A 20150-nucleotide genomic window follows, 5' to 3' on the forward strand; every position below is an offset into this window, starting at 1 on the left:
GGAGACGCGGCGCGCGAGGTCCTGCTGGCGCGGGCTCGGAAGGAGCGAAAGAGTGCTTGGCCTTCACCGGGGTCTCCGGGAGGGCACGTGTTCTCTGAGTGGCCGAGGAGGCGCCGAGTGGTTGAGTGAACTGTCCAGGGCGTCACAGAGCGACCCACTCCGGGCCACGGGGTCTGGCGCTCCCGGCTTTGCCTGGTGAGGGGCTTCCGTGTAGGCGGAGGGGTTCTCGCTGATGCAGAGCAGGAGATGGGCAGGGGAGATGCGTGTACCCACTCGTGGAACGTCGTGGTTTGCAGGTGGCAGATGACCGTCTCCCTGATGGACGGGCGCTGCTGGACGCCGGGACCTTGTCCACTGTAGGCCCTTGGAGAGGTCGGGCGTCGAGGAAAGGAGCCCGGGGATCCTTGCCGAGGGCGAGGGCCGGCCGGCCCAGGAAGTGGGGAGGGCCAAGCTGGAGGGTCCCGGGGCGAGGGAGAAGAGCGGGGATGGGCTGGGTCACATGCTGCGAGGAGGACGAATAATAGCAGACTGGACCGTACCCTGACCAAATTCTGTGCGGGAGAGGTGGGTGAGGAAGGAGCAAGAAATGGAAACTGGGAGGGGCAGTGGAGACCTGAGCTGGAAAGAGTCAGCCCGACTGGGGGTCCAGCGGCACATGCTGTGGAGAGGGGCTTCGCGGAATCGAGTCCCTAAGGGGTGGGACCCCGAGGCCGGGGGCGGGGGGTGGTGGGGAAGAGGTTTTTCAGGAGAGAGTCCCTGGCTGAGTGAGCACTGTCGAGCACAGGCGAGGCCGTGGTTGAGGAGGCAGCAAGGAGGTGAAAGCAGGGGTCCCAGTGGGTGGGAGAGGCTTGCAGTCAGGACTGGGAAGTGGGGTATTTCCTAGACCCTGCAGGGGCTGAGGCAGGGTTGACATCGTGAGAAAGAGACAGGAGAGGGTGGAAGGGGTGTCCTGTGGCCGCCGCTGCTCATAGGGGAGAGAAAGGGCTGCTGAAGGAGGCCCTCCCCTAGGGTTGGCAGGGGGATCGAGGAGGAGCTGCAGGTGGGGACTCAGGAAGCAGCCCAGTCCACAGCAGGGCCAGGGGCTGAGGGGCAGGACTGGACCCCAGGGGCAGTGTGAGAGGTTCTGGGATCAACCCAAAATTGGCCCACAGGCCCAGCCTGTCCCTCACTCCTGAGCACATCTGCTTCTCTGCAGGAGCAGAAGGAGAGTTGGGTGCGGGATAGAGATGAGAAGAGTGCTTGGACACACAGGCTGTGGGGTTCCCCAAGATGGTCTCACGGGTCTCTGGGATGAGATGCAGCTCCCAAGATCCTAGGTGCAGCCAGGAGGCTGACCAGGCCGCTTTAAGGCTCGAAGAGACATGGCCTTGCCAGCATCCACCCGACAGTCCTGAGGACTATATGACTAGGCTCAGTCTTGACCTGGCACACAGCAGGGGCTGTGCAGTTCTAGGTCATTTGACAGCCACTCCAGGCGAGGCCACAAACACTGGACATGAGGTTTTCCAGCCTTCTGGGGTGGAGCCATCTTTCTTGGGGCCAGGATTAGGCTCTCCACACACAGTGCCTCTGCTTGTGCTACCGACGTCACCCCTAACCTGCTTTTCAAACTTTATTCTTAGAAATTATTGCCAGCCAGGTGTGATGGCTCATGCCTGTAATCCCAGCACTTTGGGAGACCGAGGCGGGAGGATCACCTGAGGTCAGGAGTTCGAGACCAGCCTCATCAACATGGAGAAACCCCGTCTATACTAAAAATACAAAAGTTAGCTGGGTGTGGTGGCAGGCACCTGTAATCCCAGCTACTCGGGAGACTGAGGCAGGAGACTCACTTGAACCCAGGAGGTGGAGGTTGTGGTGAGCCGAGATTGTACCATTGCACTCCAGCTTGGGAAACAAGAGCAAAACTCCACCACACACAAAAAAAATTTCCTTTTGAAATTGTTCTTCAAATGTTTCTTGTCCCATACATGCAGGAGTAATTAGGTATAAACATGAGAAATTGTGATCCTCTGTCTTGCTCAGCTTGGCTCCCCTCCCCCACCAGCATTATCTGCCTGCACCCCCAATCCCCCACAACTGATGTGTCCTTATCTCCCTGCCCCCGCCACCACACCCCCGTAGCATAATTGTATCCCACATATGGGCACACCATCACATATGGCTAAAATGGGGTCACTCTAATAAAAGGAATATATATATATACTTTTTTTTTTTTTTTTTGAGACGGAGTCTCACTCTTGTTGCCCAGGCTGGAGTGCAATGGTGTGATCTGGGCTCACTGCAACCTCCGCCTCCTGAGTTCAAGCGATTCTTCTGTCTCAGCCTCCCGAATAGCTGGGACTATATGCGCACACCACCACGCCCGGCTAAGTTTTGTATTTTTTAGTAGAGATGGGGTTTCACCATATTGGTCAGGCTGGTCTTGAACTCCTGACCTTAGGTGATGCACCTGCCTTGGTCTCCCAAAGTGCTGGGATTACAGGTGTGAGCCACCACACCTGGCCAATACTGGGTACTTTTTACGGGCCAGGGACTGATCTAAGTACTTTTCATGCACACTGCTTTTTTTTCTGAGACGGAGTCTCACTCTGTCGCTCAGGCTGAAGTGCAGTGGCGCTATCTTAGCTCACTGCAACCTCTGCCCTCTGAGTTCAAGCAATTTTCCTGCCTCAGCCTCCCGAGTAGCTGAGATTACAGGCGCCTGCCACCGTGCCCAGCTAATTTTTTGTATTTTTAGTAGAGATGGGGTTTCACTATCTTGACCAGGCTGGGCTTGAACTCCTGATCTCATGATTCACTCACCTTGGCCTCCCAAAGTGCTGGGATTACAGGCATGAGCCACTGCGCCCAGCCCCATGCACACTGCTTTTCTAAATAAGTGTCTTGCAATTCTGGAGCTATGTCTTGTGAAAACGTATTTCCAATAAGATTCTCTGAGATAGGCTGGGCGCGGTGGCTCAAGCTTGTAATCCCAGCACTTTGGGAGGCCGAGAGGGGCGGATGACGAGGTCAGGAGATCGAGAGCATCCTGGCTAACACGGTGAAACCCCGTCTCCACTAAAAAAAAAATACACAAAAACTAGCCGGGCGAGGTGGCGGGTGCCTGTAGTCCCAGCTACTTGGGAGGCCGAGGCAGGAGAATGGCGTAAACCCGGGAGGCGGAGCTTGCAGTGAGCTGAGATCCGGCCACTGCACTCCAGCCTGGGCGACAGAGCAAGACTCCGTCTCAAAAAAAAAAAAAAAGATTCTCTGAGATAGTTTTCCCATGTGCTTTCAGTGCCTCGGGTGGGATTACCCATAGGACCCTGTTACCCATTCAGGAGTGGGTGAGGGGAGACCCCAGGGGCCAATGCCAACAGGAAGAGGTGGGGTGGTTGCGAGGATGGAGATTGCACATGCTTGGGGACAGCTTGAAGGTGCGTGTTAAAATTTTTCCGAGAGGGGTTAAGGTAGTGTATTGTGAAGCCCAACGGGTTAGTGAGTGCTAAATCTCCATGACCCCTGCCGTCTATATGGCTTGGATGCATCATGTCAACCTGACATAAAGCTGTGGGTGAACATTCTCTGGGACCCCACATGTGTGATTAAATAGTTGGAAGTTTTGGCATCCTTTTACAATGAGAACAGCACAGGATTTACATAGAATTTTTGGACATCCAAGTTCACCATAATACCCATATTATCTGAAATTATGTGCCATGGCCCTGAGGGGAGTCATGATCCCTTCCCCAAAGATGGTTGTAGGGACAGAGCAAGTGTCCACCAGTCCCTCCTGCTGGACCCCGAATCCGGAGTGCCTCTGTCCTACCCAGCCTGTGCCTCACTCCTGAGCAGATCTGCTGTCAGCAGTGTGAATGCAGGAGACACCCTTGGTCCCCCAAAGAGTCTGAGGAACCTACAGGCATCCAGTCCTGGGACAAGGATCTAGGTAGACATCACACAAGTTTAGCACCACCCATGTAGAGTGCTGGGCTGAGCCTACGTAGACAAGTGTCACCCTCCTGACCCAGTTTCCCCTATCCTTGTAAAAAGGAAGAAAATGATGGTTCCTGGTCTGTCTTGTGCTCAAATCTGACCTGGCTCCCAACCAGCTGTGGCTCTGGACGAGTCCCTTACCTTCTTTGATCCTCATACCTCCTCCCAGGGTACGGTTGCCATTCAGAGGATCTGGAAAACCTAGAGCGTGTGCGAAACCATCCCTAAAATGTGTGTGGAGGTGTGTGGGAATTTTTCAGCACACCAAGTTTCATGAATTGAACTGTTCTTCCCACTTGCATGATGGTTTCACACCACAGTTTAGTGGCTAAAGAATATGTGACTTGAAAAAAATTATTAAATTTTTTAAAAAAAGAATATGTGACTTGGAGCCAGGTCTGTGGGTTGGATCCCAGTTCTGTTACTTAAGAGATGAGACCTTGGCCAGGCACAGTGGTTCACGCCTGTAATCCCAGCACTTTGGGAGGTCGAGGAGGGCAGATCATCTGAGGTCAGGAGTTCGAGACCAGCCTGACCAACATCGAGTAACCCCGTCCTTACTAAAAATACAAAATTAAACGGGCGTAGTGGCGCATGCCTGTAATCCCAGCTACTCGGGATACTGAGGCAGGAGAACCTGGGAGGCGGAGGTAATGGTGAGCCAAGATGGCGCCATTGCACCCCAGCCTGGGCAACAACAGCAAAACTCCGTCTCAAAAAAAAAAAAAAAAGAGACGAGACCTTGGCAGATAACAGGGACACTATGCTCTCGTCATTTTAGTATGGGAACAGTAGTATTTTGATATGATTACCGTGAGGATTAAATTAGTAAATACAAAGAGCATACAAATGTTTACAAAAGTCACAGGGCTGTTAGAAGTCAGAATGACCACCCTTGTGTGCAGACAGGAGAGGTGGTCTGAGAGTGATCAGAGGGAGCAGCAGAGACACTTCAAGATTCCAGAAACTGTCTGGGTGCGGTGGCTCACACTTGTAATCCCAGCACTTTGGGAGGCCGAGGCGGCGGGTCACCTGAGATCAGGAGTTCGAGATCAGCCTGGGCAACATGGTGAAAGCCCGTCTCTGCTAAAACTACAAAAATTAGCCGGGCGTGGTTGGAGGGCGCCTGTAGTCCCAGCTACTCGGGAGGCTGAGGCAGAATGGCGTGAACCTGGGAGGCGGAGGTTGCAGTGAGCCGACATCACGCCACTGCACTCCAGCCTGGGCAACGAGAGCGAGACTCAGGCTCAAAAAAAAAAAAAAAAAAAAAAAGTCATACTAAACAATGCCATAAATTTATATAAGAGACAGACCCCGGCCCGATGCCCCAGCTCCGCCGTTCCTGCGGGGCCAGGAATCGATTCCGCGCCGTGCTCCCCAACCCTCGCAGGCCATCCGGAGGCAGGGAGTGGGCGCAAGGGCTGAACGTTCGCCGCCTCCGATCCCGGGGGAAACGGGGCGCTGAGAACGTCGACGCTCTTCCGCGCCCCTGGGGCGTGGGACTGATACCCGGTCTCGCCAGGAACCCCCGAGGAGCGCCCCTCGCTGAGGCCCTGGCGAGCGCCATCGAGGTGCGCGGTCCTCCAGGCCTCCCAGAGCGGCGCAGCGGCCGTTTCCGGGGGCGGGGCAGGAACCGGGGCCTGAGCGCCGGGCGCCCTGAGCTCCTCCCCGCGCGGTCCCGGCGGCCCAGGGTGAGTCGGCCCCGGCCGCGAGGCGGGGACTGGGAGGGGCGCGTTCCTCGAAGCCCGACCCAGTGGAGGCTGCAGCCCCCGGAGCTCGACAGGGAGCGGACCCGCAGCCGGCACTGCCGCCTCCGCTCGCCTTGAGTCCGTAACCCTCCTCTGGGCGAAGGGCCCTGCGCCCCGGTCCATGCTGGCTGTGGTCGGGGGCGTGCGGCCGGACCCCAGAGACCCGCTCCACCTAGGCGGACGGCTGCGCAGAGATGAGGCTGCAGGCGGGGAGGCCTGGCGAGGTGGGGCTGCTCCGGGAAGAACCAGGCTCTGCCCCTCGCATCCGCCCGATGGCGGGCTCTTCCCCGCAGCCTCGCTCCCCGGCGGAAGCCGTTTCCCGCAGCTTTCATTCACCCTGCGCAGAGGCTGAGGCAGGAGAATGGCGTGAACCCGGGAGGCGGAGCTTGTAGTGAGCCAAGATCGCACCGCTGCACTCCAGCCTGGGCGACAGAGGGATACTCCTTCTCAAAACAACAGCGACACTAAGAGTTAACATTTGAACTGAAACCTGCTGGCCGAGAGAAGCAGCCACAGATCCCTGAGGAGAAACTCCCAGGCGGGGGAACAGAGAGAAGGCTGGCATGGCTGCGGCGTAGTGAGCAGGGTGCCCCAGGTTCCCGAGGAACAGGGCTTATTCTGTGTAAGGAAGGAGGTGACCCCTCCTAGTCTTCTAGACCCCAGTTAAATGTTACTTCCCCCAGTAACATTTCTTGATGGTCCTCCTTCTAAATTAGTACCCTCCTCCCTTTGACATTTTCTCTCTCAGCACTCTCAGCAACAGTTTGATCTGTTGTCATCATATCATTGCTCAATTATTTTTAGCCCAGTGCTGTTTAATCTGATTGAAGGTTTATTTCCTAATTCCAAAGATAGAGTTAAAAGCAGGTTTTTTCCCCTCTAACCAGGTAGCCCCTCCCTGAGTACATGCATTCCCTAGACATGAGCAAAGAAAAAGCAGCAGTGGTAACTTACTCTCCTAGTCCAAGTCCAACCGTAGTCCGGGGTTGCAGTTCTTACCAGAGTGGAGCCTGGTATGTGTTGAGGGATCAGGGGATCGAGTCTTCTGGCAGCCTCATACCCTGAGATACTCTGGTGGCCTTGTTGGGGTGAGGACAACACGTGTGACCATCGCAGTGGCCCAGGTGGGTCCTGCCACAGACTGCCCTGGACAGACAGTGAGTGGGGCTGTGTGTGGTCCTGCTCTTCCGCAATCAGTCTGCTATCGGTCTGCGCACTCTGTGCAGGGGTGATTCACGAATCTGTCTGATCTACTCCCATCACCCTTCGTACCCTAACATGTCAAAAGGACTCTGCTGTCAAATGTCACTTCACAGCATTGTGATCAAGCGGCCGTCCTGCTTCTAAACGTGCGCTTTATTGATTTTTATTTATTTTGAGAGAGTGCCTCACTCTGTCGCCCAGGCTGGAGTGCAGTGGGGCAAACTTGGCTCACTGCAACCTCTGTCTTCTGGGTTCAAGCAGTTCTTGTGCCTCAGCCTCCCAAGCAGCTGGGATTACAGGCGTGTGCCAGCACACCCGGCTAATTTTTGTATTTTTAGTAGATAAGGGTTTCACCATGTTGGCCAGGCTGGTGTCGAACTCCTGACTTCAAATGATCTGCCCTCATCGGCCTCCTACAGTGTTGGAATTACAGGCATGAGCCACCGCCCCCGGCCTCTGAACACACGCTTTTTGTTAACTGATGCCTAGTGGGAAACATCTCTTTACAAAGTGGCAGCTACTTAGAGCTCCAGCTCTACAGAAAAGGATAGCCCCGGAAACCTTCACCCAAACACAAGAGCTCAAGTGTTTGTTGAAGGGAAGAGTGAGGAGACCAGGGCATCATGCCTGCTCTGTATACGTCTGCTTAGAGCAAAATTATTGTTTTGTTTTGTTTGAGACAGGGTCTTGCTCTGTCGCCCAGGCTGGAATTGGTGGCATGATCTCGGTTCACTGCAGCATCTGTCTCCTGGGCTTAAGGGATCCTGCCAGGATGACCAAGGTTGCAGCATTGCATTCCGGCCTGAGCAACAAGAGCGAGACGTCACCCAGGCTGGAGTGCAGTGGCGCTATTTTGGCTCACTGCAATCTCTGCCTCCCAGGTTCACGCCATTCTCCTGCCTCAGCCTCCCAAGTAGCTGGGACTACAGGCGCCTGCCACCACTCCTGGCTAATTTTTTGTATTTTTAGTGGACGTGGGGTTTCACCATATTAGCCAGGATGGTCTCGATCTCCACCGCACCTGGCCAAAAAAAGTCTTAAATTGGAAAAATAGAGGCCGGGTGTGGTGGCTCACACCTGTAATCCCAGTGCTTTGGGAGACCGAGGCAAGAGGATCACTTGGGTCCAGGAGTTCAAGACCAGCCTGGGCAACATAGTGAGACCTCATCAATAATAAAAATTTTTTTGGCAGGGCGTGGTGGCTCACGCCTGTAATCCTAGCACTTTGGGAGGCCAAGGTGGGTGGACCACGAGGTCAGGAGATCGAGACCATCCTGGCTAACACGGTGAAACCCCGTCTCTACTAAAAATACAAAAAATTAGCCGTGTTTGGTGGTGCACGCCTGTAGTCCCAGCTACTTGGAGGCTGAGGCAGGAGAGTGGCGTGAACCCGGGAGGTGGAGCTTGCAGTGAGCTGAGATCGTGCCACTGCACTCCAGCCTGGGCAACAAAGTGAGACTCCGTCTCAAAAAAAAAAAAAAATTTTTTTTTAAATTAGTTGGGTGTGGTAGCATTCTCCTGTAGTTCCAGCTACTCAGGAGGCTGAGGTGGGAGGATTGCTTGAGCCCAGGAGGTTGAGGCTGCAGTGATCATACCACTCTACTCCAGCCTGTGCCACACAGCAAGACCCTGTCTCAAAAAAAGAAAAGAAAAATAGAAAAACAGGAACCACTCGTCATTCTATGACCCAGAGAGAACTAGGGTTTTATGCTACCAGTTTTAGTTTTCTGCTTACGGTCTGCTTGTTTCATGTAGTAAAATGCAAGAATGTTTTCTGATGTTCCCACACATGGTTTTATTGGTTGTAGAGTCACCCATTGTTCATTTCCTAATGAACAATGTTGCCCAGGCCGGAGTGCAATGGTGCAACCTTGGCCACCCTGGGAGGATCCCTTAAGCCCAGGAGGCAGAGGTTGAGGTGAACCGAGATCATGCCACCATACTCCAGCCTGGGCGACAGAGCGAGACCCTGTCTCAAATAAAACAATAATTTTGCTCTAACCAGTCATGCTTTGTTCATTTCATAAATCCCTTCTGAGCATATGCTGTGTGCCAAGCCCTTTGTCAGGCCCTTGGGGTACAGCCCAGAGGTCTTATCTAATTAGGGAAGGCAGATAAGGAGCAAGGGCGTTAACTTGTCTTATGTCAGGTGGCATAGTGCTACGGAAAAAAACAAAGCAAGGAGCGAGGATAAGGAATTCCCAGGCGGGAGGGGAGGTGGCAGTCGCAGAAGGCCTCTCAGCAAGGTGACAGCCAGCAAACATTGGAGGGAGTGGGTGTTCCAGTGGAGAAGCTTGGGTGCAGCTGCTCCTTGGGACGTGAAGGAGGTGGCTGATGTGATTGCCCCAGCACTTTACCCTCTCCTGCTCCCTTCTGGATCTGGAGGGGCCTTTTGGGGGGCTGGAGAGCCTTAGGCCTGGGCTCCTTCCACTCATGGCTCTATGTTCTCCCGGAATTCACTGCCTCTAGCACCTGCTCCTCCTCAGAGGGTACCCTGGAATGACGATGGCAATCCCGATGCCTGGACCCCAGGTGAGCACCCCCTGAGCCTGTCCACTGCCCCAGGAGACTGCTTCGCCCCTAGCCTCAGCTTTTCAGCCCTGAGAACCTTCTGGGGAGCCTCACACCCATCCACATCACCAGATGGAGTCTGCAAGCCGAGGACCACCTCCTTGCTCTGTGGCCAGGCCGCACACGTGGCTCTGCCAAATCCTTCCAGCGTTTGGGCAGAAGTGGGCTTCCTGGGGCCTCCTATGGCCCCTGAGCTTCTGTGATCAGCCATTGAGGGCAGGGTCCCTGTCCTTCCCCAGTGCCCGACTCCTTCCTGGTGTGAATGGTCAGCCATCCTCCCTCTACTGATGCTGACTCACTGCCGGTGTTGGAAATGGAGACGCAGAGGGTAGGGACGCAGTGCTGGTGCTCCTTCCCCAAATCCCTGATGGTCTGTGGAGAGGGTGAGGCCAAGGTTGGGACCCCCTTCCTGGTAAATCTTTCTCCCTCCCCCGAGTTCAGTTTTTCCCTCTTCCTCTCTGGGGCTTGTGCTGAGAATGAGGCTGCTCACTCGGGGAGTGTTGGGCTGCCCTGACTCTGCTGGGCCCTGTGGATGCAGCGATGAGCAGCAGGGAGAGAGGCCTCTAGCAGATCACGCAAATGTTTCTCGTCTGCTGGGTTCTCACCGAGCTCTTGACTGCCTGGATAGCAGAGTATGTGGTTGCAGGAGGCTGTTGTGTTCGAGGATGTGGCTGTGTACTTCACGAGGATAGAATGGAGTTGCCTGGCCCCCGACCAGCAAGCCCTCTACAGGGACGTGATGCTGGAGAACTATGGGAACCTGGCCTCGCTAGGTGAGGGCTTCTGCCTTTGGTCCTGGGGCCGGGAGGTGTGTCTGTGTTAGCTTCAAAGGGAAGTTGTTTCCATTCCAGATTCAAGGTCTGAAACATTTTTGAGGGGAAACTGGAGGCTCCCCGAGGAGCCCCTCTCTGCTTCCTGTTGGGCAGCCACTGCCAGCATCAGCCTGCCTGAGGCTTCTCTCCTGGGACAGGCCCCCCATCTCCCCTTGGCCACCTAGCTGCCCCTCCTGGGACAGTGAGTGTTCCTGACCCACTGCAAGCACTCCAGCCAGGCACCCGGGCATCCCTCCTCCCTCCTGTACTGATACATTCTGCTTTCCTTCTCTGAACTTAGGCTTTCTTGTTGCCAAACCAGCACTGATCTCCCTCTTGGAGCAAGGAGAGGAGCCGGGGGCCTTGATTCTGCAGGTGGCTGAACAGAGCGTGGCCAAAGTCAGCCCGTGCACAGGTGAGTACAAAGCACTGGAAGGCCTGGGCGGCTGCCACTGCAGGGCGTGTCGTGTGCTGTCAGTGTGGCCTGGCCCCACCGCAGGGCGTGTCGTGTGCTGCCAGTGTGGCCTGGCCCCACCGCAGGGCATGTCCTGTGCTGCCAGTGTGGCCTGGCCCCACGGCAGGGCGTGTCCTGTGCTGCCAGTGTGGCCTGGCCTCACTGTAGGGCATGTCGTGTGCTGCCAGTGTGGCCTGGCCCCGCCCCACCGCACGGCGTGTCCTGTGCTGCCAATGTGGCCTCCGTGCAGTTCTGTGCAGGTCCCTTCTCCCGCAGTAGGAGGTGTGTGCGTTTAGCTCCTCACAGCACGGTCAGAGTTCCTACTAACTGCCTTGCTTGTAGGTCTAAGGTCAAAACTAACTTATGCAGGAAGACCCAAGTGCATGAATTTTCCATTTTGGTGTCCCCAAGGTGTCAGAGGCCGGGTCTGTGCACCTCTACCCTTGGGTTGTATAGGGACCAGCCCTACAAGGTCTGTGGGTTTTTCTTCTCGTGTGTGGAGAGGAGAGATCGTAGAAATAAACACACAAGACAAAAGAGATAGAAGAAATATCTAAGGTTAAGTTATCATCCCAGGCTTTTAAGTGCCTCAAGACCTTTTCCCAACTATGTTGATCTTTATTATAAGCATAAGGCGTTATGCAGTCATCAGAAGTATTCTAGTCATACTGTAATTGCATACGGTGTTCCAAATTCATAACTCTATCTCCCAGCCAGATTACACTCTGGCGGAGATCATTAATTTGATTAGCTAATTTCTGATCAACTTGAGTCTGAGAATTCCAAAGTCTGGAGGAGATTTTCTGCCATGCTTCAACATATTGAGCGGTTTAAACAGAATTGTGGATTGCAACTCCAGCGGTTACGGCTGTTGCAGTAACCGCAGTTAGACCTGCAATGACTGCAATAAGAGTTAAAATGAATCTCTTAGTTCTTTTGAGGATACCTTTAAGATCTTCATTGACTGTGAATAGAGGGGGAAGACTCCCATGGACGATGTAAAGAAACTGGTATGCCTACCCCCTCCCTAGCCCTCACCAAGAGAATACTTGTTGTGAGATTAAAAGTAGCATCAATGGACATGAACAGCTTACAGTTATCACATTCTATAGTGTGTGTATTGGGAATGATAATTACATTTCCAACCAACAGCATATAAGGGGGTTTGACAGCTCTTGATAGGCATCACCTGTTCAGACATCAAGGTGATGTTGAATATGGGTGTCTTGGTATTAGTAGGAGAGAGTTGATAAGTAGCGTTCCATATCCTTATTCCTGTCATGGCTGCAGCTAATTTCCATAATTCAGGATGTTCCGGGGTAACAATTGGATGAATCATTTTTGGTCTAGGAGGAACAATGCCTGTGTCCATCCATTTAAATGGGTAAGGAGACACCCATTCCTTCAACCTGTATGACTGCCATTTGTCCTCTACATAATCTAACAAACTCCGAGCAGGTCATATTTTGGCCGGAGCAATTCCGCCAAGAATGCCCTCTTGGAACCCAGTCAGTAACAACACCTGTAGCTAGAGTTTGGAACACTATGACCTTTGGAGCATTACAATCATTCCATACAATTGAATTTACTAAAAACGGTCCCTTTGTAGGTTCCTTGGAGCAGTCTGGCAGTCCTTTTGTGGAATTATCTTTTGTGGTAACAGGAACCCTCCATTCCTCATGTGGGTTAAGTTGAACAGTCGTAAGTTGAAAAGAATTGGTACTGAGCATATTATGTACTTAATAAGAATCATTACTAAAGGACAATATGGTCCACATCCAGTTCTGATAAGAAGAAGCTAAACAGCCAGGCGACATTGCAATGCACAGTGGTGGATGTTTGTAGCCAATTGACAAATTAAACCTTCTTCTGGTTGAGTTGGAAACCTGTCATCATTAGGAACCGGCATGAATGCACTATCATGAGTGGAAACTTCCACTGAGGCGTCCACCCAGGAGACAGACTGAATTAAAGGGGGAAAAGGAACATATGCCCAATAGGTAGACTTTTCAGGTGTCCCAGCTGCTGGCGCACTCACCACTGCACTGACCGCTGTAAAGGCAGCCGGAATTATATTACCCATCGTCGTTGGAATTCCTTTTTCTTGTAGTAATGTTTGTGTTTGATGTGATAAGACGTTTATTTGACGCCATGTTGGTGGAGTTGAACGACTGGTGGTGTAGGTCACATGGCGAGATTTTGTCGTAATGTAGAGGTCATGAAGTTTAAGTGTCAGGAGGGGAACCTTGCCCTTCCATTTGTGAGGAGTCTTTGCCTTTTGTTTCTGAGAGCGTTTCATATTTGAAATTTTGGTGCCATTTCAGTTGCCGGGAGGGAACCCACACGGGTTGTTGTCTTTCTTCTGGGGAAACGCAAGCAAAACCCCTGCCCCATGTTACCACGGTGCCTAATTCCCATTTGTTAGTTTTTGCATCCTTCCACCGTACCTGCTTTCCTTTTTGTGGATCAAATTTATTTCCAGTGAAATGTTCTCTGCTATAAAAGGTTGATTTCTTACTAGGTTTAAGAAATTTAGTGTAAAAAGAGCTAGATTTAGCTCAGCATGAGGGGTAGTGGCATCCCTCTTTGTCTTGTGTCCTGTTTTCGAAGTTGATCTTTGAGTGTTTTATTGGCTCCTTCCACCAAGGCCTGTCCTTGAGAGTTACAGGGGATGCCAGTTGTGTGAGTACTTGCCCATGTTTGAGTGAGCTTTTTAAACGCGGCACTACTGTAGCTGGGGCCGTTGTCAGTTTTCAGTTTCTTGGGACAGCCCATAACCGAGAAACATGAAAGCATAGTCGTTTAACATGAGATGTACTTTCCCCTGTGTGACAAGTGGCCCAGATAAAATGAGAAAATGTGTCAATAGTTACATATATAAAAGAAAGCTTGCCAAAAGCAGGATAATGAGTCACGTCCATTTGCCAGAGAGCATTCTGTGAAAGTCCTCTAGGGTTAACTCCTGAGGAAAGTGGCTGTAAAATTAACACTTGGCAAGTAGGACAGTGACGTGCAGTGGTTTTAGCTTATTTCCATGTGAGGGGGACTTTTTTTGGAGTCCCGCAGCATTGACATGAGTTAAAGCATGAAAATTTTCGGTGTCAGTGAAAACGGGGAGAACTAATATATCAGCTCAGGCATTTGCTGCCGAGAGGGGCCTGGGGAGGGGTGTGTGGGCCCGAATGTGAGTAATGTAGAAAGGAGAAGACCTTGCTCCGAGTACAGACTGAAACCTTTGGAAAAGAAAAAGTAGGGTATCATCAGGCCGAAATTTGATTAAGGCAGTTTCAATGTTGCCAGCAACATGTACTACATAGGCCCAATCAGAAACAATGTTAACTGGTTCAGGGAAATCTTCAAGGACAGCCATGACAGAGATCAGCTCAGCTGGTTGTGCTGAACTAGCGAACAGTTCTCTTGGCCCTGTATGTGCTGCTCGGCCATTACAGGAAGCATCAGTAAAAACAGTGACCACTTCGGCTAGTGGGGTATTTCTAGTCATGTGAGGTAAGATCCAAGAAGTGAGTTTAAAGAACTGGAATAGTTTTACATTAGGATAATGATTATCAGTTATACCCAGGAAACCTGCCAAATGGACTTGCCAAGCAAGGCAGATTGCAAAAGCCTGTTGGACTTGTAATCGGGTGAGGGGAATGATGATTTTTTGGGGCTTAATACCCTTGTTTTGTAGCTGCATTCCTAAATAGTGATAAGAAGTAGTCTGGATTTTTGAGGGGGGGGCAGGTAATAACCAAACAGGCTGGTGTGCTTGTTGTACCGCAGAAAAACAAGATATTAACATGGGGCGTGAAGGTGCCGTGAGATCAGCCGCCTGCTGGGCAAGATCGGTGGCCTGTGGCTGATTTTATGCTGCAGGGACAGCAGGTATTGGAGGCTGGAAAATTACAGGAAATTGCCAGGCTTTGGGATCCCCACATTCTCTTGCCTGTGGTATAGCCCTCATGAGAGGAGGGTCATTTCGAGGAATGTATGTAACTTGTTGCTTGTGAGCGGCAAGGGTAGTTGTGGCAACCACAGTAGTGACCTGACCAGAAGCAGAAAAGAGGTTGGAATTTTGAATGGAGAAAGAGTTGAGAACCTGTAAACCAGGATGAGATGAGATTACTGCTGAGCCGGTCTTTCGTGGGCCTGAAATCCAGGCTGCCGCGGCAGCTGCGGACCAGGCTTCAAGGGAACCTGAGGCTTCTTCAAGGGAGCCCTATTTGTCGAAAGAGACCCAGCCTTCAAGACAGCCTGATTTTCTTTCTTTCTTTTCTTTTCTTTTGAGATGGAGTCTCGCTCCGTCGCCCAGGCTGGAGTGCAGTGGCCGGATCTCAGCTCACTGCAAGCTCTGCCTCCCAGGTTCACGCCATTCTCCTGCCTCAGCCTCCCGAGTAGCTGGGACTACAGCCCCCCGCCACCATGCCCAGCTAATTTTTGTATTTTTAGTAGAGACGGGGTTTCACTATGTTAGGATGGTCTCGAACTCCTAACCTCGTGATCCACCCGCCTTGGCCTTCCAAAGTGCTGGGATTACAGGCGTGAGGCACCGCGCCTGGCCTTTTTTTTTTTTTTTTTTTTGAGACGGAGTCTCGCTGTGTCGCCCAGGCTGGAGTGCAGTGGCCGGATCTCAGCTCACTGCAAGCTCCGCCTCCCAGGTTCACGCCATTCTCCTGCCTCAGCCTCATGAGTTGCTGGGACTACAGGCACCTGTCAGCACTCCTGGCTAATTTTTTTGTATTTTTAGTAGAGATGGGGTTTCACTGTGTTAGCCAGGATGGTCTCGGTCTCCTGACCTCATGATCCACCTGCCTCGGCCTCCCGAAGTGCTGGGATTACAGGCGTGGGCCTCCGTACCTGGCCAAGGGAGCCTGACTTTCTGAGAGAGAATCAGGCTTCAAGGGAACCTGTGGCTCCAAGGGAGCCCAATTTGTGGAAAGAGAAATAGGCGGGAGAAATGGAAAACTAGGCTGTGGAGGGATAGGGTTGAGGGCCTCATTTCCGGGCCAAACAGGCAGAAGGTTGAGAGCCCTACAGCAGGGCTGAACAGAGACAGGGTTGCGATAATACAGGAGGGTTTTATAAAGTTTAAATAAGCCAAGTACTTAGTATTGGCCTGTCCCATGGTGTCCCCGAAATACTTTGAGTGCTCAAGTTGACCACCAAGCTTATTGACCACAATCCTCAGGAATCTGTCATCGGAGTCCTCTGCTGAGTCCCACGCTCAAGGCGCAACTTCACACAGAAAGGGAGAGCCCCATGTTGGAGCCAGATGTAGGGTCCAGCCCTACAGGGTCTGTGGGTTTTTCTCCTCATATGTGGAGATGAGAAATCGTAGAAATAAAGACACAAGACAAAGAGATAGAAGAAAAGACAGCTGGGCCCGGGGACCACCACCACCAAGGTTCGGAGACCGGTAGTGGCCCCGGATGCCAGGCTGTGCTGTTATTTATTGGATACAAGGCAAAAGGCACAGGGTAAGGAGTGTGAGTCATCTCCAGTGATTGATAAGGTCATGTGAGTCACGTGTCCACCAGGCAGGGGACCCTTCCCTGTTTGGCAGCCGAGGCAGAGAGAGAGAGGACAGCTTACACCTTTATTTCTTCTATGCAATTTAATGACTCTTAGTACGTTCACTAATTATACTACTGCTATCTAGAAGGCAGAGCCAGGTGTGCAGGGCGGAACGTGAAAGTGGACCAGGAGCGTGACTGGTGAAGCACAGCATCACAGGGAGACGGTGAGGCCTCCAGAGGCTGCGGGCGGGTGTGACTGATGTCAGGCCTTCCACAAGAGGTGGTGGGGCAGAGTCTTCTCTAACTCCCCAGGGGAGAGGGAGACTCCCTTTCCCGTCTGCTAAGTAACTAACGGGCGCCTTTCCAGGCACTGGGGCTACCGCTAGACCAAGGAGCCCTCTAGTGGCCCTGTCCGGGCATGACAGAGGGCCCATACTTGGCTTCTGGTCACTTCTCACTGTGTCCCTTCAGCTCCTATCTCTGTATGGCCTGGTTTTTCCTAGGTTATAATTGTGGAACAGAGATGATGATGATGATGATGATGATTTTTTTTTTTTTGAGACAGAGTCTTGCACTTTGGCCCAGGCTGGAGTGCAGTGGTGTGGTATCGGCTCACTGCAAGCTCTGCCTCCTGGGTTCACACCATTCTCCTGCCTTAGCCTCCTGAGTAGCTGGGACTACAGGCGCCTGCCACCACACCCGGCTAATTTTTTTTTTTTTTGTATTATTAGTAGAGACAGGGTTTCACCGTGTTAGCCAGGATGGTCTCGATCTCCTGACCTTGTGATCCGCCCGCCTTGGCCTCCCAAAGTGCTGGGATTACAGGCGTGAGCCACCGCGCCCGGCCAGAACAGAGATTATTATAATGTTAGAATAAAGAGTAATGCTACAAACTGATGACTAATAATATTCATATATCATATTTATAATCTGTTTCTAGTATAACTATTCTTATTATATATATTTTCTTTATTATACTGGAACAGCTTGTGCCCTTGGTCTCTTGCCTCGGCATCTGAGAGGCTTGCCGCCCACAGGTTGCTTTGGTTTTCCTGGTTCCCCATGGCCCATGTGCCAGGGACTGAGCTCAGGGCAGTGGAGGCTGCAGAAAGAACCCTGAGCCGGGGAGGAGGCCCCCAGTCCCGGAGGTCTGTGCAGGCACCTGTTTTATGCACCTGCCCAGACATGTTTGCTGAGTGAATGAACTGTGGGTGAACTCTGAAGGAGAGAGGAGTAAAGAACGTGGCTGTGGAGTGAGGTGCAACCTGCACCTCATGCCTGGCCTGTCTTCCCTGCCAGACCTTGGGCTTCTCCTATGGGCTCTCCATGAGCCAGCCTCCCACAGTGCTGGAGCCATTATTAGCCTTTTTGTTCCCTTCTCACCCAAACCCTCATTTTATTTTTATTATTATTATTTTTTTGAGACGGAGTTTTGCTCTTGTCGCCCAGGCTGGAGTGCAGTGGTGCGGTCTTGGCTCACTGCAACCTCCACCTCCCGGGTTCAAACTATTCTCCTGCCTCAGCCTCCTGAATAGCTGGGATTACAGGCACCCGCCACTGCACCCAGCTAATTTTCGTATTTTTAGTATAGATGGGGTTTCACTCTGTTGGCCAGGCTGGTTTCGAACTCCTGACCTCAGGTGATCAGCCCACCTCGGCCTCCCAAAGTGCTGAGGTTAGAGGTGTGAGCCACCACGCCTGGCCTGAAACCCTGATTTTAAAACCTCTGGCAATAATTTCTCAAACCTCCCTGAACATCTAACAAAGACTCTGTCTTCACTTGATTGTGTTATCGTGTCACAGTGTACATGTTTACTGAATCATGTTGTACACAAAAAATATATACAAGGTTTGTTTTGTTTTAAGACAGTCTCTTTGGCCCAGGCTGGAGTGCTGTGGCTTGATCTCGGCTCACTATAACCTCTGTATCCTGGGTTGAAGCAATTCTCCTGCGTCAGCCTCTTGTATACAAGTATTATTTGTCATTTATACTTCAGTAAAGCTGGGTGTTGGGGGAAGACTTGGGAATAAAAAGGTTCTTCCAACAATAAGTTCGTTTGAGTGTAGAGGCTGGATCATCCTTCCGTTTTCTGTTCCTTCTCTCAGATTCCAGGATGGAGGTCGGGGTCACGGAGTCTCCTCTCCAGAGAAAACTCTCCAGGCAGGCAGGACTGCCGGGCACCGTGTGGGGGTGCCTCCCCGGGGGGCACCCCGCGCCACCCCACCCACGTGGCAGTCCTGAGGACGGGTCAGATAAACTCACCCACCCCCGGGCTTGGGAGCGCAGCGCCTCCCCAAGGGTTCTGCAGGAAGACCCGGGCCGGCCTGTGGGGAGCTCAGCCCCCCGCTACAGGTGCGTGTGCGGCAAGGCGTTCAGATACAACTCACTGCTGCTCAGGCACCAGGTCATCCACACTGGCGCCAAGCCCTTCCAGTGCACGGAGTGCGGGAAGGCCTTCAAGCAGAGCTCCATCCTGCTGCGGCACCAGCTGATCCACACGGAGGAGAAGCCGTTCCAGTGCGGCGAGTGCGGCAAGGCCTTCCGGCAGAGCACGCAGCTGGCTGCCCACCACCGCGTCCACACCCGCGAGCGGCCCTACGTGTGCAGCGAGTGCGGCAAGGCCTTCAGCCGCAGCTCCCGGCTGCTGCAGCACCAGAAGTTCCACACCGGGGAGAAGCCCTTCGCGTGCACCGAGTGCGGCAAGGCGTTCTGCCGCAGGTTCACCCTCAACGAGCACGGCCGTATCCACAGCGGGGAGCGGCCCTACCGGTGCCAGCGGTGTGGGCAGCGCTTCATCCGAGGGTCCTCGCTCCTGAAGCACCACCGGCTGCACGCCGAGGAGGGACCCCAGGACGGCGGCACGGGGCAGGGCGCCTTGCTCAGAGCGGCGCAGAGGCCCCAGGTGGGGGACCCGCCCCACGAGTGCCCGGTGTGCGGGAAGCTGTTCCGACACAACTCTCTGCTGCTGCTGCACCTGCGCCTACACACGGGCGAGAAGCCTTTCGAGTGCGCGGAGTGCGGCAAGGCCTTCGGTCGCAAGTCCAACCTCACTCTGCACCAGAAGATCCACACCAAGGAGAAGCCCTTCGCGTGCACCGAGTGTGGCAAGGCCTTCCGCAGGAGCTACACGCTGAACGAGCACTACCGGCTGCACAGCGGCGAGAGGCCATACCGGTGCCGCGCCTGTGGGAGGGCCTGCAGCCGGCTGTCCACCCTCATCCAGCACCAGAAGGTGCACGGCCGCGAGCGCCAGGAGGACACGGAGGGCAGGCGGGCGCCCCCCTGGGCTTCCCGATGATGGGGATGACAGGCCAGGGATTCACGCGGGAGGCCCACCCAAGCCGGCGGGGCCCCAGCGCAGAAATTCAGAACCCCATGTCTTGAAGGTGCAGCAAAGTCTGAAGAAAGGGCCAGCTCCCACCAAGAGCTTAGCTGCTTGCTCTAGCCGGGCAGTGGGGAGGGAAAGGGCACCGGGCAGCCCGTGGTGTGGCCTCAGGAACTGCCATCAGCCGCCATTTCCTGGGACCTTCCAGAAATGTCCAGGAGCGGCAGTAGTGAGGGAGGGAGGGGCAGCTATGCTCAGTCCCCAAAGAGCAGGGCACGGGGGACACCATAGACGCATATGCAGCCTGGCACAGCCAGGCCTTAGCACCAGGCCCTGTGTGGCGGTGAATTTCAGGTGTTGTAAAGCCGACTCACAGGATAGAAGGTGCCTTAGCTGCCTGCCACCTCTCCTGCCTGTAATCCCATCACTTTGGGAGGCTGAGGCAGGAGGTTTGCTTAAGCCCAGGAGTTTGAGACCAGCCTGGGCAAGTTTGTGAAACTTCTCTACAAAAAATTTAAAAATCAGCCAGGTATTGTAGCTTG

At 53.2% G+C, this 20150-nt stretch overlaps 1 protein-coding gene across 5 annotated transcripts; it reads left to right on the forward strand.

The window, feature by feature from the left end:
• Positions 1 to 7: 7 nt before the first annotated feature.
• ZNF517 (zinc finger protein 517) lies at positions 8 to 20140 on the forward strand. 5 transcript variants are annotated; one of them, XM_030921485.1, is made up of 5 exons: positions 8 to 195; positions 9399 to 9461; positions 10147 to 10273; positions 10614 to 10727; positions 18389 to 20140. In XM_030921485.1, exons 2-5 carry the CDS (start codon positions 9429 to 9431, stop codon positions 19579 to 19581), a joined length of 1467 nt encoding a protein of 488 aa, XP_030777345.1. In that variant the 5' UTR covers positions 8 to 195; positions 9399 to 9428; the 3' UTR covers positions 19582 to 20140. The 5 variants fall into 5 exon arrangements, with proteins under 5 accessions (XP_030777345.1, XP_030777342.1, XP_030777343.1 ...); XM_030921482.1 differs by lacking the exon at positions 8 to 195 and adding an exon at positions 5295 to 5669; XM_030921483.1 differs by lacking the exon at positions 8 to 195 and adding an exon at positions 5612 to 6883.
• The last annotated feature ends 10 nt before the right edge of the window (positions 20141 to 20150 follow it).

Source organism: Rhinopithecus roxellana, chromosome 17 (genome assembly GCF_007565055.1).
Source record: "Rhinopithecus roxellana isolate Shanxi Qingling chromosome 17, ASM756505v1, whole genome shotgun sequence".
Classification (NCBI taxonomy): domain Eukaryota; kingdom Metazoa; phylum Chordata; class Mammalia; order Primates; family Cercopithecidae; genus Rhinopithecus; species Rhinopithecus roxellana.

What these genes read in the sequence shown, in the direction of transcription:
- ZNF517 (XM_030921482.1), top strand. Translation starts at nt 5,301, where the DNA reads ATGCCCCAGCTCCGCCGTTCCTGCGGGGCCAGGAATCGATTCCGCGCC. An exon ending in TCCCGATGCCTGGACCCCAG is followed by an intron (nt 9,462 to 10,146) that starts GTGAGCACCCCC and finishes ATGTGGTTGCAG; the next exon opens with GAGGCTGTTGTGTTCGAGGA. An exon ending in CAAAGTCAGCCCGTGCACAG is followed by an intron (nt 10,728 to 18,388) that starts GTGAGTACAAAG and finishes TCCTTCTCTCAG; the next exon opens with ATTCCAGGATGGAGGTCGGG.